The 20,209-nt window shown below is 35.6% G+C and overlaps 1 protein-coding gene across 1 annotated transcript in view; it reads right to left on the reverse strand.

Moving 5' to 3' along the window:
- Positions 1-4,539: 4,539 nt before the first annotated feature.
- Positions 4,540-20,209, reverse strand: part of THSD7A (thrombospondin type 1 domain containing 7A) — a 266,483-nt gene continuing 250,813 nt past the window's right edge. The window contains exons 25-30 of the mRNA XM_058019397.1: positions 18,190-18,363; positions 17,116-17,211; positions 14,085-14,167; positions 13,544-13,754; positions 10,090-10,177; positions 4,540-8,429 (exon numbers count right to left, since the gene is read on the reverse strand). Of these exons, the coding sequence (XP_057875380.1) occupies positions 8,345-8,429; positions 10,090-10,177; positions 13,544-13,754; positions 14,085-14,167; positions 17,116-17,211; positions 18,190-18,363 (737 nt within the window). The 3' untranslated portion in view covers positions 4,540-8,344. The remainder of the gene's footprint in view (positions 8,430-10,089; positions 10,178-13,543; positions 13,755-14,084; positions 14,168-17,115; positions 17,212-18,189; positions 18,364-20,209) is intronic.

Raw genomic sequence — 20,209 nt, forward strand, 5'->3', positions numbered from 1 at the left:
CTCTGCAATTGGATTGGAGAGTCAGTGTGAGATTGACAATTAACTTCTCACTTGTGCTGCAGACCTTCCTTTTATATTTCTGTACAACTGAACAAATGACTGCTACTTATGTTTTGCTCATCAACTTGTAAGTGAAGGCCATTTAAGACAGAAATGTAGGATTTAGCTCCAGCTGCTGCTCTAATGTTGCAGAAAGCTTTTGCTGCAGTTCATTAAATTCAACTCCAAGCAGTCACAAAACTGCCAGCTAATTATTTTTTTCTTTCCTTGGCTGAGTGAATCCTGGTGTCACCAATTTCCTCTCACAAAATGGAGCTACAGAATTCTTCATTGTGAAGATTGAAGAAACAAAGCAGTAAGGAAGACACCAATATTATTTTGTTAAAAACAGGTAAGACTGAATCAGTGGAACTTCCTTTCCTACCAGTTTTTCAGATTGTCTAGGGAGTCAGACTCTGTATGGGAAATTGATTCTTTATTTGTAGGTCACAGGGCCTTTATTAATAACTGTTAGTTTATGTTTTGGGGAGTAATAACCAAATTGGAGCTTACATGGTTTCAGCCCTCTGGCTGAAAAGGAGCAAACCTGGGGCTGAGAAGTAATTTTCCTCAGTACTGAGTACATGAAGTGTTTTAATATCTATTATCTCAGTAAAAATCAGATTAAATTATGAAAATTTCATTTTGTGGAAAATCAAAACTGAAAATGAGATCCAAAATTGAAAGATACATGTATGGTGATGTCACTCCTGACCTTGCATACGGAATATCTACCTGGACACAGCTCTGTTAACACATGGATGATGCTAGACACCTCTTAGAAATTATTTTAAATATACCTCAAGATCATCTGTATAACCATGCCTTTGGATTGTTGGTATAGCTTATAGATAAAGTAACAAAAATCAGAACATCTATGTGTGTTTAAAATAACATTCCAAAACAGGAAATGTGAATAACCTCCTGCCATGGAGTTGTTCATGGAATGGGGATGTTGTGTGATTCCTGTGGTGATTCACTCTTTAGGGATGTTACAGCCTAAGAATATTTCCAAACTAGTTCACCCTGGAATTCTTGGAAAAATAATAGGTAATGGGAATTTGGGCTTATGTTAATGATTGTTTATTGTCATATCACAGTCAGGATTTCAAAGAGAGAATTCTCCCTCTTATTAATACACACAGAAGAGAGAGCCCTTACTATGATTTTACAATTAAAATATACACAAAATGAGTACAAAAGGGGAACAGTAGAGAAAAATGTAAAGTAAGAACAAAGAATGACATGATTAAAATATATAGAGTTAGGTATCTTCAAGGTTTCTAAGTTGCTTCTTTAGTTGCAGGAAGAGAGGAAAATATTACTTCAGCTTCAAAATTCACATTTTAAATATGCATATTTTTACTTTTGACAGCATGTTTTCATGTACTTGTAAGCTGTCAGCTGGCACCTCCTGTTGTCTCACTGCAACCTTAAGAGTGAGAAGACACATCAAAAGAGAATTGAGGCTATGATAGCACTCAGTGCAAATCAGAAAAGTTCCACATAAGGCTGAAATCTGGCAGTTGTGTCAAGCATCAAGACACAATGGGGGCACAAGAATAAAGCTGTTCAGGGAATTGAGTTAGAGTAGAAAGCAAGACACAAAATGTAACCCTTTGTCTTACATGACAATTTCACAGTTTTGCATGGCACAGGTTGTGTAAATTAGTTTGGGTTCAGCTTGGGAGAGGTTTTTGTGGGACTTCACTGGGCAGTGCATTAAAAATAATCTGTCAGTACTGTACCACCAAAAAACTGAATGTCCAGTCACAGAACTGTTAACTAAATTCTGGTCCCAGGCTCAAATCATATTGCTATTTCCGTATAGGTAGCTTAAGCAGCAGCACTGGAAGGAGTTAAGAAGCTGAGAATTGAGTCACATTTTGACATGTATAGTAAAGAAAGAGGGTTTGCTCTCTAATTGTAATTATTCAGAGAAGGAAAAAATTATATTTGTTTTGAAATGCAACAATGAAATTGTGATGAAACTTTTTTTTTGTAAGCTAAACAAAACTGATTGAGAAACAATTTTTTGTCATTTTAAAGAATTATATGATACTCTGAAGTGTAGTTTTGAAAATAAAAGAAAACCTCATTAATTTTATAATTGCAATTTCAGAATATAATTATGATCAATTTAAGGGCTAGGTTCTGAATAAAGTCCACAAAATATTAAAACAGACATGGGAGCCTCTGACCCCTCATCTATAAATTGACAAGTACTAAATCCTATTTTCAAAAGATTTTTAGATACATCAAAGATTTTTAGATACATCAACACATAATATAAATAAATAGGTTTAGTACTTGAATTGTTTGAAACGAGATTTCTTTAAACACGGAAAACAAGAGCTATGATCATGGATTATGATCCTGTGGCTAAGTTTTACCTTCACCATAATGATGGTAGGTCAAAGGACTTTTCCCTTGCCTAAAGGGGGCTCAGAGACCTTGGCACAGAGCCCAAGACACCTGTGACTTTGATTTTGACCCATGGAAAAGATTACCACCTCTATATGAAGAATTACAAGTCAAGAGAGTTTAAGCAGAATAATAGTTAGTTTGTCACGGGGTGAAAAATAGATTTTAGGGGTTTTTAGAATGGGGGCTCAGTGTCACAAGATGGAGGAATTTGGGCGTACCCTGTCCTTCTTTCTTCTTCCTAACCTCCATGTTCTCGGTGATGCTGGCACTTTTGGCTTGGTTTAAGGTAGAAACTCAATGTCTAACATAGGTGGTAGGTATTGGGAAACTATTGTAAAAAATGTACACATAATTTTTAGTATAAAAAGATAACACCACCCTGAGGGCAACAGTGTGCCTCTGTCTGACCTGCTGAACAGACCTGGGCAGGCCAGAGAAAGAACTTTATAGACAAGAAACAATAAACAACCTTGAGAATGAGAACAGATGAATCCTGGCTCCTTCTTTCACTGCTGGGCTGGGAAAAGAGACTTTCTAACGCGTCTCAGGGTCACTCTGACCAGCAGAAATCCTGAGACCTTCTCACTTTTCTGTTTAAGTAGGACTAAGGATGTAGAGATGTCTCACCAGGATGTCCCCACAGGAAATGCCCACCACAGCCAGGGGCACTGCCCAAATTCAGGTAAGCAAAATGACACACCCTCAGCCTCTGCTGAAAAATAAATGAATGGGCAAGCAGAGACTAAGATATCCACACATACACACCCCACCAATCCCTACCCTGTCCCAAAAAATGTGTTTGTCCATCTGCCTGGTCATTACCTGCTTTTGGATAGACAGCCAGCTTTCCTGTATCAAAAAACCCAAACCAAACCAAAACAAAAAACCTAATCAGAAAATTTAGAGATAACATTTTCTATAGCTAAACTGACAGTGGTGCCAAGCAGCTCAAGCTGCTCAAGTTCCCTTCTGTTTCAGCAGGATAATTTTCTAGATTTTCTAGGTTCTCCAATATTGTAGATTTTTATTGTAGACATTACTAGAAGGCTAAAACATTTACTAAGATTATCTAAGTCTCTTGATTTACCTCTCACTTCATGTCCTTTCATCACACTTTTACTAGAAAGTCCTACTCTCCTCTAATGTTTTGGGATTCTTTTTAAAATAAAGACAACCCTTTCCCATTAATTCAAGTCTTGCAAACATTGCCAAAATCTACCACATTTTCTTTACTGAATGTGAAGACTCTATCATCTTCATTATTATAACAAAATTAATTCTCTAAATTTAAATGAGAATTTAAATTTTCTTCTCAGATGTTTTTTAACTGGTTACAGAATTTTTGCCTTTATTGAATTAAACATATTTAAATGATCTTGAAAATCCTCTATTCCTCTATTAGGTTTTAGGTGGGAATTCAAGACCAATGCTTCAGTGGTTTTTCTGTGGATTCCAGCAGGAGAAAACGTAGATAGGAATTACTTGTGAAAATTCTGAAATGCCTCAAAAATCAGAGTTGTGTGCTCTCAAAATTGTGTTTAAATCTATTAGGGGTTAGCTTGGAAAGGTTATTGGGGAGGTAATAGTAACTGAAACAGGAAAAAACCCCATGATGTGGTGTGAAAATTACACAGCAGAACTAGACATGAAAAGAATTGAGTTTTGGAGAGCACACAGATTGAATACGAGCAATTATGAAAAAGTGCAAAGTGACTTCTTTTGTTCTTTTTCTTCTTGTGTAGGGACAGCAACAGATCCAGCTTGACTTGAAGTGAATAGATTTCTTTTCATAAGATCTTGATTGACCCCTTATTTTCTACAGAACAGTTGTTTTTTCTGATATAAAAGTGGCAAGGAAGAAAAGGTTATTTTTTAAAATTTCATTTATTGGGTATTTATCAGTCAACAAAATATGTTTTGTAAATTTCCAGGTCGACTAGGACTGTAACAACAGACTTGATTGTTACCATAGCATCAGAAAGTTTTTTTCTTTTTAAATAGAAAGACTAATATTTAACAAGAATGTGTTTCCTAATGCCTTTCAGAAAAAAGAAGAGACTATTTAAAAGGTGGTCATATTTTAGGGATCTGGCTTTTATTGTTACTCTGTCCCAGCATAGGATACTACATTTATTAAAAAAAGACATTAAATGATTTTGTGTTTATATTTATTGTCAGCAATATGTCAGTTATGTAAAAATAACCCAGATGAAAATGTAAGACTTGTTACATTTTCCGATCATCTGTATTAACTGAATAAAGCTTAGTGACAATATACACAAATTTGCAGTAGTAGTAGTACGTAAACATTTTGTGCATTAAAAAAGAAATGTACATAATTTAAAAAATAAAAATGCATTACACAATTTACAAATTAACATTAACCAAAAGAAAAGTAAACATTCCTCAGACAGCTGCCTCCTCGTTCTACAAAATAAATATTCAAGTAAATTAAGTTAGGCAAAATAAACTCTTAATTCTTAACGATTTACATAAAGGTAAAAAGACAGATTTCCATTTAATTCAAGGTATATTTTACAGTGATTTACACATAGACTTTTTAAATTGCTCTCTTCAAATTGTAAGATTGGAAAAAAAACTTTATTACATTTTGGCAGGAGGAAGGGGGTTTCAAAATTGATGCTTTATACCAAACATAAACAGGCTTGTGCAGTTGCATCAAAGCTTCAAAAAGGAACTGCTCCAGGACTCAAAGCAGACACAGTAAGCTAGAAACTACAGTTTTAAAAAGAAAAATATAAACCACCACATCAACAGGAAAATACCTACTTTGCTATTTTCTGAATGGTTTATTTGATCACTGGAAACATTACTTTCACAAACTAATAATCTACAGTAGTGGCTGCTTTAGGCACTGGATTTGTAGAAGCACTCTGATTTTTAAAGCAAATTGCTTTTCATTCTATATTGGTAATTCACATATTATTTACTTCAATTTCAATGCTAGAGGGCTTAATCACCTTTGCAACATTTAGATTTACATAAAATTTCAGCCTTCCTTACAGCCTAGCATTTTTTTCTTGATAATGAGGGAAGCCACTCTGGCTTCAGATTTCCATGCACTTTGTTCATAGAAAAAAATTATAATAAAAACACACTCTAGATTTTAAATGCAGCCCTAGTATGATGCAGATGGGCACCAGATATTCACTGATCAGATATAAAATGTAACACATACTAACATATTTGCATGGATTGCAAAGGCCAAACAGACTTGAAAAACCCTCCCATCTCTCTGTTTATCCATTTAATGTGGTAACGAAAAGGAGATGTCATATCTTTAAGTTATTAAGTACTTAGATTTAGGACATAAAAATCTTCAAGGCAAGAACTAGGCAACAGCTCCTGCTAAGACCAGCCAGTGTCATAAATAAAGATGACTCATTGCCAATGAAAGAAACCCTGTTCCCTCAATGCTCTCTTGGTTCAAAACTATTCGACAACACAGAATCAGACTATTAAAAAACCAGAAATCATCATAAAATCTGTTTCCACATGTATTTATTGTTCTTTAATACTTTATCATTTTTTCATGGCCTTTTTTTGGTGTCTGCCAAAAGAGGAACCAAGCAGGTTTTTATTGTTTTCTACTCAAGAATGCTGAAAATTAAAATGATCAAGATTTGTATTTTCGCAATGGACCTTTACAAAGTGATGCAAGACTGAATGCTCCAGTCCTGAAACACATATAGGAATGAACCACTGCTGTGGCAGGCAGCCATGAAACTTCATCAGCTGCAGCTCGAACAAGGTATAAAATGAGAAATTAAACCTGCACCAAATATTGTTACCATTGTTCCTCTGCTCATCATTCCCATTTGGGGAAAACCTACGCAGTGGGATGAAGGTAATTTTCTTGATGCAGTAACATCACACTGGTAATATGGCAGTTAAGCTAAAGTAGGACCATAATCTCTCTTGAATATCCACAAAATGCTCATTGGTTTCAAGAATTATTCTACATAGAACAAAGGTTTGTATTTTTAAGAACAGATGTGATGTCCATGAGATTCTTGTCATTGATTTCAATGGATCTGGGCCAAAGTTTGCAAAGTTAGTTTCACTCAGTGTGCAAAAACTGGTGCTTCTTGAGCAAATAGAGTGATGAGTAGGCAGAAGTGGTTTAGGTTATAAAAAAGACCTGAGAACCTAATACTGGACTTTATGTAACAATTCTTTTTGAGAGGTTGCCTGATAAAGTTTTGTATTGCTTAGTAGTGGCACAGTCACTTGCACGTTCCGGCTGCACACAGAAGCCATTTGAGGAGAATAACCCTTCTCAGGTCATGGAGCACATCCGTAACAGCCATGTCACATGAGTGGCAAGTCAATGAGCTTCATCTTGGAAGCCCAGCACTGAAACGCCATAAGCATGGAAGAGGTTAACAGTGAGTTTTCATACTGCCAGAGTTTTTGAAAAAGTCATGAGTATTAAAGTGGCAGAACTATTGATCTTATTGTTTACTTGCCAGTACACTCAGGAGTTTAACTGAATAATTAAAAGAGTCTATTGAATTATCCTAATTGGAAAAGACAAAACATCTCTGAGTATTGCACTGCCACTAACAGTGAAAGAGCTCTCATTAACAGAAGGAAAGAAAAGTAAAACCATTTTATTTCAGTTGAACGATCAGAACACCTTTTTAGACAAGAAGTATGTCACTCAGGATTACAGGGCAACCACTTTTCTTTTTCTTTTCTTTTTTTTTCTAACAAAGTTAACAAATATAAAAAATCTAGTCATAAACAGCCTTCAAAGTACAATTAGAAACCAGCAGGACAATCTATACCAGTATAGGTAGGTGGGGCAGGAAACTAGACACTTGTATTACTGCCATGGTGTAGAGTACAAGTGGCTGCTGTGGTGAGGAACGGTGTGTGTACGGCAAACGTCGCAGCTGATTCCATCCCGCCGCAGTCCAAACTGAACACTACTCTCTTCAGCATTCAAGACCTGTCTGCTTGACACTCCTTGCACAAGATACATCATTATCCTTTCTGAAAAGAGGCAGTTTCTATGGCAATACTAGTTAAGTGCATATCATGCTGCACTAATATAGTGCAAAAATTTGCCTTACATGTAGCAAAAAAGATGCAGGCAACACTTTGAGTTAGAGAAAGTAGAAACGTATTGTAACATTTACAGCAGGTATTTTTTCCAGACATCAACCACTAGAAAATAGTGAATCTGAGAATGCCTCCTCTCCGGATGTACACATGAGGCCTTTATAATTTGGAGTGGTAACAGGACAGAATTTTGCAAGTGAGTCATTGCCCTCTGAAATGCAGGTTAACACAAGTTATCATCAACTGGCAAACTGTTGAACTTGCTCAGTGGGTTAATCCCAGTTAAAAGTTAATATTGTACTAAGCACTAAAATGCTCTTCATCACATATATAATCTGATAGAGTAATACATATGGTTCAACCGAGTATATATGTTATGTTTGAATATAAAGAGTCATAGACAGCTTGGTACAAACTCCTCATGCGTACTGATTATACTTGGTTAATGATGCAGGGGCTTCCAAGTGTTAATACTATGTCAGATACAGTATTCTGGAGGCAGAAGTGGTGCTCTGTTCTAAGACTGAGGAAACACCACAAATCTCCAACTGCAGTGTCTATTAATGTGATTCTGCCTGATTTCTCGGTGCTGATGGTCTAAAGTAAAGCAATAATACCTTGAATATCAGTAGGCATTATGAAATCCATCCTTCTTTATCTATGGTGCAGTTACAAAAAAGAAAAATTCAAAACACTTAATCCACTCCATAGAAAATCCCTGTGGCTTTGGACACCTTCTGATTTCATTCCTATAGTTTAGACTCCATTTGTCACCAAGAGAAGTCACAGTTTACATGTCTGCATCTCCATCATAAGCCAAGGTTAAAGGTTTCAGTCGGTTGTTCTGCCTTCTCTGGGGCTTCTTTGGCTTTTTGCTGAAACAATAAGATAATTTTTAAATAGAAAAAGCAACTAATAACATACAAAAGTCGTAAATGAAAGATGAGCATGCTGAAATGCATTCAATTGTTTGTTTATAAAAGCTATAACCTTAAAACCTTCACTGGGATCACTAATTATCCCTTTATCAACCCAAAGCAATATCTAATTCAAAGCTCAGTTGTTCAGAAACAAGCTGTTATGATGCTGATGTGACTTGATGAAATCCTTGGCAGGTACTCCTGCAACATCACCCAGTTTTCAGAAGAATTCAGAGCCTGCCATGCAATATTTGGTCATGTATCAAAGCTGCAATCAGGTTCTTTTAAATTACGTGACTCAAATATTAAACTGCTCTTGACACATCAAGGGTTTCCACAGGAAAGATCCATCTTTTGATTGGTTTTATCTCATCATACTTGCTGGAATGCCTACAATTAATTCTAGATGTTATAATCAAACCAGTCATTAATAGCAGGTGTATGGTTGTTTGCCATAACATTCCTTGTCTAGCCTTGAATTAGATTTTAATCCAGCAGTATTTCCAATCCATTAGATAAAGTTTTAAAAAATTACTAGGCCAAAGGAAAATGAATGTTTATCCATGCTTTAGCACTAATCTTCTTTTAGAGTGCAATGTAAGCATTTCTTTAAATCAGGCCTGTGCATCCTCAATCTTGTCCAAAATCTTATTTCAGCCATGTCACTTAGGCTGCTCAAATCTGAATCTTTTATATGAAACTTTTTGTTACAATGACTTGCAGTAGCCATAGGTTCCAGTCCAAATAATCTGTAGTTGTTGAATACTAATGGATTTCCTTTTCCTCAAGCCCCACTCCCCAAAAAACCAACCAACTAAGCAAAACAGAAAGACCACAAAGAAAGCCCAAACAAACAAACCATAACAGCAAAACCAAAACAAACAACAAAACAAACAAACGCACAAAAAACAAGCAATGAATCAAACAAAAAACAAGAAAAAAAACCCAAATGAATTTTTATATTACTTAGACAGAAGTGAGGTTTTGGGCAAAGTTTACTGAATGGCAAACACACCCAGAAGCCCCCAAAAACCTACTAATGCAGTACAGCCAAGAGCCTGATGTATACAACCACACTACCCTCACCTTTCACCTGTACTTTCATTTGGATCAGAAATTCCTAACAGGACCTAGAAGACTTCAGGGAGCACATTCTCAAAGGTGACTTGTTCAAAACAGAATTCTTTCATGTATTAAAAAGATGAGAAAGCTTTCAGATTTTTTCTGGTTCTGTATCTCTATATCTTGTCAGATATAAAATATGATTTTTCTGGTTACTCAATGTCTTTGCTGCTATTTCTCTCAGCATTTTTTGATACAGACACAATAAAATTATTCTGGACATTGTATATATCATCCAAGATAAACCGAGCAAAAGTGAGCTGCACACTAAGCTACCCCGTGTTTGTAAGTTTTTATATGTTCAGAAGAATATGTGGTGATCCATCATCTAGAGTGCAACCAGAAACTGCTAACCTGAGTCTGGACAAAAGGACAAGGCAAATGAAACACTGCAGTTCACAGAAGTGTCTGCAGTTTCTACAGCAGCAGATGTAAACATTTTCATTACAGTCTATGAGGGGACTGTTTTCTTATAAATAATTAAAGAACTCACCAGGCTAGATAGATCATAGAAACAATAAAGATGAGTAAAACAAATGCACCAGCAGCTACACCATAAACCCAGGTCTTCAGCCTCCCATCTAAAAGGAATGAATGTTAGTCAGTAGTGTCTGAGTTAGTCTAGTTGAATTATTAGTTCAGATATAGCATAGAAATACTTTAATAATCCAAAATAAATGTCTTGAGTAGCAATTACAGTTTAATCAGAGTAAATATTGTTAAATAACTGAGCAATGACTTCTCTGTGCTCTGCTTTTCAGTTGGGGTCAGGATAATTCAAATGGAACTGAGATCTGGGGTAGAGGCAGCAGGTGAGAGACCCAGAAACTCAGCTTTGGGTCTCCCTAGTAGTGAGCAATCCCTCAGTGTGATCACAGGGCAGTGCATCAGCCTAGGACTCATTTAGTATCACTTTCTATTCTAGATCTGGTAAAGCAATCTGTCTGTTATTTTAATTCTTGTTCCTATTTACTTGTATGTTTTTAAATGCCCTTAGCATGCTGTACATCATCCATCCCTTAGCTGCACATACACAACCTTTACTACTGCATAAAGAAGCAAAATTTTAAATTTTCTTTCCCTACTAAATGCAAGTTTTGCTGTTATAAATAGCTTCTCCTCACAAAGTAAAAATACACAAAAAAAAATCCTAGCCCATGCTCCTAAATAAAACAACTGTTTGTTGATAAGGACTGTATTTATGTGCAGCCGGTGCAGTTTGTATTTTGGTCATGTCCCTGGAGATTTGGGCATACATACCACTCTCCTTCTTGCCTCAGGAAAAGAAAGAGGAAAATGATGTGGCTTTGTCTGTGGGGTTTTGCTTTGCCCCCCATATCACAACTAAAGGAGTGCATGCTTTTTGAGTCACCAGTTTTATCCAACTCATTTTTCAAATTTCTAAATGGCTTTTTTCAAGCACTGTTTTCCAGGGGATTAGCTAGCCTTGTTGCATCTCCTTGACAATAAAAAAATAACCTTTATAAAACTGAATTATTTCATATTCAAGTCGTACAAGTTTTATTTCATGAAGTTGTGTGTATTTTCAATGTAAGGAACTACAGCTAAAATTTTTCTAACCAAACACTTAGTGTTTCTTGTTAGCTCTTCAGAACCAAAAGACACCATCAATGCAGTTTTTATTTCCACAATGATATTAACAGAAGTCAGACTAAGATTGCTTGGTTACACAGTAGTGCTCTCCATTGCTATGCAGTTAAGCTCAGGCCTTCCGCTCTGCAGCAATGCAAAGTCTTGCTGTCATGTGGACAAGTTGTTCAAGACTAATCAATATCAGAACATTTTCCCTTCATTACCTTAATCAACTAATGAAACATCATAACTGATAATAACTGACATAACTTAAATAACAGATCCATTAAAGATTAATGGAACAGTAGATTTGACCTGACAAATCCTATGATACAATAATATCAATGAGAAGAATTCAGAATTTAGAACTGCTAAATAGGTTAGTTTCCTCTCTCCTTGCTTTGTTTCCATTGGTAAATGTAAGAGGCTTAGGTTTTTTTCAGGTTGGCTTCTTTTAAAATAGTTACATCTCCTTGGGAAAAAGGCTGGCAATGTCTTGTGTACAGATTTATTTGGTTTTGTCAAAGCAAGGAACTCTGCTAATGAGGTCATTCCTATTATGCAACTACTGACCTCTGACTCAGGCTTTCTGAATTCTCTCTGGACAGATTATTTCTAAGTATGCAAGGGAATTGGAATCTCAGATTCATCTTTTTGTGGTAATACCTCAGCCCAGACATTTGAAGAGGACAGTTTTAATACCTTATTTTCTGGAACTGCAATGTAATTTGTGGAAGAAAATGAAAGACCTATTTTAGATCTAGACTTAGAAACTGTGAGGAAAAATGATAACCATGCCAGAGTAAACCCAAACCTTTCCAATATATATCCAATCCTGAAATAAAACAACCATCCTGAATCTCATCAGAACTGGAAAATATTCACTTTCTCTCACATTTGCTCATAACTTCACTGCATAAAGTGTTCATTCTGTTAAACATGTTTAAGGTTATCTGAACTGAGCTATGTCTCCTTCCCAACTCAAATTACATAAAATTGGTGAGATTTCATGAAGTTTCTCAAACATACCTTGCTCCAAACCCCCCCCTGAGCTCACATGAGCATTCATATTCCTAAACTGTTGAAGGTGACTGTCTTATATTTGCTTATTGCTATCACTCTGCATGCTACAACATGCCCTCTGGCATTTTCAGGAGGGGTTAGCTGAAATGAATAAATGATAACATATTTGGTAAGATGTTGTTTTTTAAAAGAGGACCAGAAAAGTTTGATTTTCTATTTTTTATTTTTGATTAAAGTACTTGGAGTAAAGACTATTTTTATTGCAGGTATCAAATATAATATCAAAGTACAAATAATAGTAAATACTAGTAGGACTAATGGGATCTAATATAAGTATTTCTAATTTCTAGCCCAAACATTATTTAATCTGCATATTAGAAATATTTTTATAAATCTTAACTTGAAATACCTTATGGATTATGCATGTAAAGATATTACTTTCAATTCTGCAATTAAAAACATCAAAAAATCCTTTAGAAATAAATGACCACACTAATACCCAAGCATATTAGTATATTTAGCCCTATGTGACTTAAGAGACACTAGAGATGATAACCAATTGCCCTCTTCCATGTTAATAATATTTTGGACAAGCAACATATCTCTTATGTGAAAATATTTTGTTAATTAATTTTTTTTGGCAAATATTTAGTAAGACTAAAAATATTTACTGACATCTGATTACATGATGGACTTTATGAAGTATTTTTTATTAAATAACTTATATATTACACTCTTGCATGTAAGTTTTTGCACAGCTCTAAAGAACATGGTCCATCATAAAAGAAAATACTGCTCATAGATACTTAGACCAGGCCTACATTAAATATCAGTAATATGGTTAGCATTTGACTAACATGAATTAGTATAGATATGGATATGTCAGAAAAGCATTAGCATACTTATACCAATTATTTTCATACAATTTGTGCTATGTCAGCAAATTTTAAGAAGCCTTTACTATTTGCATTCTTCAGTGCTATCCTTTCATTCCTCTGTCAAGAGAATTATTGTTTAAGATATCACAATTTAATATACTGGCTTGCACCTTTGCAGCAAACTCACAGTCACATTTCAAATAGCTTCCGTGAATTTTAACAGGAAGAGTGACTAAAAGGAAATCTGCAATATATGATTTCACTAAATATATTGATGGAGTAGTGAGAGGGCTAGGTGTTTACTATGTTTCTTCCTATGTTTTCAGTGAGAGTATGTCTGCCTTCTCAAATGAACAGTCAAGGGTTCTTGTGGTCTTCCTAGGTACACAAAAATATGAAAGCCAGACCCTGCAGCAGTACTTAGCACTAAAACTGCTCATTGCATGACTTCACCTGGCCCAAAAGGCTGCAGAAACCAGGTCCTTCCTCGTCCTGTCTGGTTACTGGAAGGCTGGGTAGGGTTCACAGCTCGACTGGTTTTCACATCTCCCTTTTTGTCCTCCATGGTGGGGATGACCACCACCGGGATGAGAGTGCACTGCTGGAGTGTGCCATCGGAGGACATCACTTCAGTGTATCCGTCTTCACAACTGCATGTCCTGGTCTGCAGGGAACAAGTGTTGTACAAGGTGTAGTGGAAAAACAAGGCTTTCTGTGAGCCATAAAGCATAGCAACATGGATGACTGGAAGATAAGACTGTTTTGATGAGTGCTAGCCAGAAGAGTACTGCTTTGTATATTTTTATGCAAGTTCATACCATATCAACTCTTTAACATTAAATTGAAAAGTAGAAAATGGTGCAAGGTGGGTTTTAACAAATTTGTGACTTGTAAAATCACTGAAAATACTTTTTGTTGGCATAATCTTTGTAATCAAGAGATGTGTGGGAAGGCCTCCTGGGGGTGCTCTATGCTCCAATGCAGTAGCACATACCTCACTGCAGTAAGCGTGGGGCTGGCTGCACGGTGGGTTACATGACCTGTCAGCATCTGGTTGGCGCATCACTAAACAGCCCCCTGTAGGACAGAAAATCATATTTTCACATGGCAATACCTCACCACTGCTGAAATTACTTGCTGCACTGTATCATGGATGACAATCTTGTCGCTAATTTGAGTGTAAGAGTCCTTCTTTTCGAGGGTGAAGCATAATTGGAATCAAATGTTTTCTTATATGTAGAGTAAGGATACAGCAAATGTATTTAATTCCATGTGCATTTTAGAGAACTAGTATTTGAGAATGGAGCCTTTTGCTTTCCCCTTTTTTTTGATTGCCCAAAAAACCAATTTAAATGCTTTGTTGTACTCAAGGGAACAGATTTGGTTCTCTAGGGCCCTCCTTATGACTTACATATTGAAACTGTGGCCACAATAGAAATAAAAACACCTTTTTTATTTATATCTTTTCCTGTTGAACTGAAAACAAGATGCTCATCCTGTTTATGAAAGGATACCTGTTTTCCGCTGCTACTGGGTCACTTTTACACATGCCTTTATGAATCAAGGCTTCATGTTAGTCTGAGATTTTACGAAGGAAAGCAGATTTATCAGTAAAGCGTGTACTGAATATTACAATACTGATGATATTGTGGGTTTCAGTCTTTTCCCTTTTCATAGTTTTCATTTCTACAGCTTTATATACAGTGCAGTTACTGTTACGGACCAGTACACACCATCAGGATTTCAATATCACTTCAGCCAGAATGACTTTAAAATACATTTAGAATCAGTTTGAATTTACCTGTTTCCTTTTAGCTTATAGAAGAGAGATATACATCACATTGTTTAAAATTTAGACTGCTACAGGACAACTTATCATGCATCTCCCATATTAATACTATTTTTATACTGGTGTGACGTGATGATGAAATCCTGCTAGCTGAGGTTGGTCACAACCATAGCAGATGCAGTTAGTTGTGGTTACGCAGATCCAAGTGTTAACGGGATGGCTGATGAAGAACAAAGAAAACCCTGCTGGTTGCCATAAGTTTTCCCCACCCCCAGAAAAGAAAATCATACATCCTAGCATACAAATCACATGCCTGTGGGAATCTATGTAATAAAATATCAGTCATCCAAGGAAGCAGAAGGAAAGAGTTGCCTCATCGCCCATGGGAAATAACACCTTCAAGTAAAAAAGAACTATTCAGCACAGTGATATTATGCAAGTGAGTAAATAGAAAAAGACCTTAAAATACCAACAGAACTCACAATAATTATTTAATAATGTCTGAATTAAAATACACTATGTTGAATCCAAATGTGCAAGAATAAGGCTGACAAGACAAGTAATAGAAGATATGGGTTCTATTCTTCTGAATCAAAATAGGTGATCTCATTTTAAATCAATGGTGTATGTGCGTCTATCACATGAATGAGCTCATAAATACCATAGTTTATACAAAAACCTTTCAGAAAATGCACAAATGCAAATTAAAATCTGGTTCACTACTGTGTATTTAATGTAGAGAAGTTCCCTCTATGTTGTATATTAGTACAATAGAAGTACTGTGTTTGAAAACTATCATAAAATCCATTAGAACCATATTTTTGCATTTAACAGAAACTTATGAAAAACACAGTTTTGTGTTGCATGGATAGGGTTGCAATGGAGCCCAGTGATGCATGTTCTGGAATATTCCATTAGTCTTCCATTCAAACCAGAAATTTATCACAGCTTAAAGCCACGTACAAACAAACTTTGAAAAAAAAAGTGATACAATATAGGTCTGAGGTTTGTCTGCATTGGAGATCCCATTATGAAAAATCTACCAATAATACAGAGTCATATTTTGTCTTTCCTAAAATTTATCACAAGGCTGTATTCAATCACATCAGAATAAATTAGTATTTTCATGTGACTGTGATTTATGAATATACTCTAATTTTAACATCTCAGAGCTGTAACCTCCAAGATGCTATTTACTCCAAATCCTATAGGACTTCATAGATAATATCCTATATTAATCTCAATAAGAATTCTCTCTTATAGTTTTCCTTACCATAGAAGGATCTTAGCTAAGCAGGAAGCAATCAAGGTGCATGGATAATGATCTGTTGCAATTCTTGTGAATAAGATGGGTTTTAATAGTCCTACACAAGGTTGCAAGAGACTTTGAGTTATTATTTCAACACCTTGTAAAAATAACACAAATATTTTATTTCTATTGTCACAACAGAGAGTAGTGGTGGACTCCACCATGAATAAGTATTGTGGTGGCAATAAATTACAGCCCCTCTGCTGTGAGTGACCTGACAACAGCTGGCATTGAGGATATTTTTACACTCTCTGGGATTCTTTTAATATGACTTGGTCTGACACAAAAATTATTTAAATAAATGCATAACTCTGTGCTTAAATGAATCCCTATTGCCAATATATAAATCCATATAAATAGATTCATATGAAAGTTTTCTTCTGAGATCTCAGTCGTTCCTAATTCATGTTTTTTGTGCTTTGGATTGCACAAAACGTCACAACATCCCATAGCAGTCCATTATGTATCCTGATACAGATTTATGGCATCGAAGTAAAGAAATAAACTCATATTAGCACATTTATTAAAATTTTATATTTTGTAACATATATGGATGATACTATCAAGTTGTGCAACTTTCTCTGCCTTTGTATAGGCACTGGAATGACCTGTAATACATAAAAATTTTATTTGTTGTAGGGCCTGAAACCCTACATTTAGAAGTGTAAAGATGCCTATGGTAAAAACAACCCCAACTGTATACAACATAAAATATTTCAGGTCCACTACATAAAATAATATTTATATTTACCATAAGCATTACATACTGCATGATTCTAGAAAACAAACAACATCTTTAATATGCAAAAAGATTATTTTGATTCATACCCAGGAAGGGTGCGGGGGTGGGTGTTTTGGTTTGTTGGGAAAACACATTATCCACCTGTTTTTGAGATTTTTTTTTGTGTATATAAAATGAGTAGTTACCTGTGACGTTTAAACCATCTGACCTTTGGCACCACACAGTCCGAGAAGATCCCTTCCATGGGCTAGCCATCCACTTGTACTCGTAGCACTGCCCATCTGCACACAGAGAACATTCACATTTCAAGATATTTAATGACAATGTTTGAGACTACCATGGGCAGCAGCCACGCTCATCAGCTGACCATACTAATTTTGTGGTCACACTCGCTATGATTAATGGCTTTTACAGCTGTTAAGTATGCCCCTTTCTCCTTTATCCAGCACTGGACCACACATGTGGAGCTCCCAGGGTCTCCTGCACTTACTGGACACATTGAGAAGAGACCAGATGTGCCTGAAACACTAACTAGGATTATGAGCAAGCCTAATGCAGTAAATGGGTACAAGAAATGCTTCCAATAAGCTCATAATGGTTGTGGCCCATCTGTTGTGCAATACTCATTTAGGGATCCGGTTCCTTTCCTGGTGACACAAAGCTTCAGCTCCAGGGCTGGGTGAAGTGGCTGGGGCTGCATCTGGCTCCATGTCTCAGCTCTTCTGTGCACATCTCATATGGTTTGGGATATCTGGAATCATGGAGTCCTTCTGCACCTTAGCTCGCTAACATAAATATAAAATTCCTTTTTGTCTGATCCAGCCTCTGAATGGCCAAGTTGATATAGGAAACTACTTTTCTTAGACAATGTGTCAACTAGCAGTAGTAAGCATGGCTGAGATATTTTAATGATATTGTCATGCAATCAACAATTCAAAGAAATCTAAATCTGGTTATGAATCAAAACTCAGAGATTTCTTTTTGTTAATGTTACTAAGTGTATAGGGAAACTCTTTGTCCTATACAAAAAGAAATATCATTAAAAAAGAAATATTCTAGAGGAGTAGCATATGATAGTTACCACTTCAAAGTTTTTCTCTTTATGTTTGATCTATGGAAAACAACAATTTAGGTGCATTTCTGTTTATCAAATTTCCATTTGCCTAAAATTGCTACTACGAACAGAGAGAAAACAAAATTATGGTTGTTCTGTATTTTTTTCTTACAGGAACCAGCCTTAAGTATATTTTGGTGCTTACCATTGCATGGTCTTGTTTCCAAAGCCTGTTCTGGACAGAGATGTTGATTCTCCAAGTCCTGAATGATCACTGCTCTAGATCGGACTTGTACTCCTCCAAAACCAAGATCCTCACCATTAAAACAGGTTAGCTGGCAAAGGCTCCATTCTGACCACTCTCTCAAGTAACAGTCCCCTGTCAAAGAGCAGTTTTATAATATGAATGATCATTGTATGCGAAGAGTTTTTTACACTGAATATGTCTTAAAAAAAGTCCCAAGTACAGTTTTTTAATTTTCCTTCCTTTTAGTTCCTTTCCTTCCTCTTTTTAAACTTGACTCATAGTGTAGAAATCATAACATTTTGATACTCTCTGAATTTCTGTGTCATAGAAAATATTACAAAGATTGTACAAGGGCCCATTTGTTCTAAAGCAGTTTTAGTTTCTTGTAGCATTCCCATGAGATCACCCTCATTATGAATCTCTTTGCAATGCTCTACCCAATGTCTAGATTTATGTACACTTTAAGATATTGTGCATTTTATGTCTTATGCTAAATTTACATATTTTTTCAATTCATCTTTGATCTTAGAAAACATTGTCTAGTATTAAGAAGACTAATTATTGTTTATCTTTCTCTAAATAGACATTGAAGCAACTGATGGAAAATCCTTTGCAAGAAAGGGAAATGGGAACATGATTAAAATGTCTGTTCTTGCTATTTCATGTTAGGATAATAGACCTGTAGAATTCTATAGTGTAAAACTGAAAAATCAAATTATACTAATGACACTAATTAGCACAATCAGCTACAGAACATTTAAGGAAGATCTGAGGCACAACACAAAGAAACCATTTTGTTAAAACAGTAGAAAATGGGACTAGACTGTGCACAAACTCACAAATAAACCTCTTAGTTCTCATTATTTCAGAGAGAAAGCCATTAAAAATTCATGCTACCTTGCATTATACTGATGACAGATATAATCAGTACTGTGTTGACCGGATGCCTGATTAATGAAGGAATTTTATTTGCCAACCTTAGGAAAGCATGCAAAGAAATGAATAATTGACGAACTGATGTATACATAATAGGAAAACAAGTAGTGATTTTTGGAAACATTAGCTGGAGCCTATCATTAGCACATCCCCACAGGGCAGTTATTCTTGCTGGCTAAATGTGAGATTGTTGAAGAACAGGTCCCTGCTCAGCAAAATTTTTTAAGCAATCAATAAGTCACTATATGTTTTTTATAAAATTCACTAATATGAAAACATAACTGCAGTTTCTGTATTCTTCCAGTTTCCATTTAAGAAGCAAAAATAGATGAAAATTATGCAAATGGAATGCAATGTACAAAGCAGTGATGGAAATCTCTCAATCTTATTAATTTCTATTTATTGTGACAACTTTACCTTCAGTCCAATCTGAAAAAACTCTGGGAAAGAGGAGAGTTTCAAGAGAATGAAAATAGAGTGCTGTATGAAATGATAGCTACATTAGAACTGAAGGAGTTTATCACCTCTTCTGAAGACTCATCATTAATAGCTATTGAAAAACAGCAATATACTTCAAATTCTACAAGAAAGTGTTTGGAATGAACTGGAGTGTTTTTACTGGAAATTAAACGGCTCTTATATGATCTTAATCCTTCTCATTATGAGCAACATGGACCTGATCATTCAAAACAGCTCCTTTAGATTCAGTTCACAAAGGCAATGATAGAGCATGTCACATCCAGAGAGCTAAACAACTAGAGGCACTCATGTTTTCTCAGAGATCAAAACTTTAGTTTCATTTGGAATAAAACCTCTAAAGAAAAAAAAAGGAGATCTTAGTTTATCTTCCTTAGACACCCATAAAAGGCATCAAGTTTTTAGCCACTGGTAAAAGTATTAATAAAGCTGTTACATAGTCTACACACTTAACACTAATATTTATCTCTAAACCAACACCCTTTCTTATAGAGTTAAATACAGGGTTTATTTCAATGGATTTTGTGAAAAATATATACAAAATAGATACAAACTGTGACAGAGA

Source organism: Melospiza georgiana, chromosome 1 (genome assembly GCF_028018845.1).
Source record: "Melospiza georgiana isolate bMelGeo1 chromosome 1, bMelGeo1.pri, whole genome shotgun sequence".
NCBI lineage: Eukaryota > Metazoa > Chordata > Aves > Passeriformes > Passerellidae > Melospiza > Melospiza georgiana.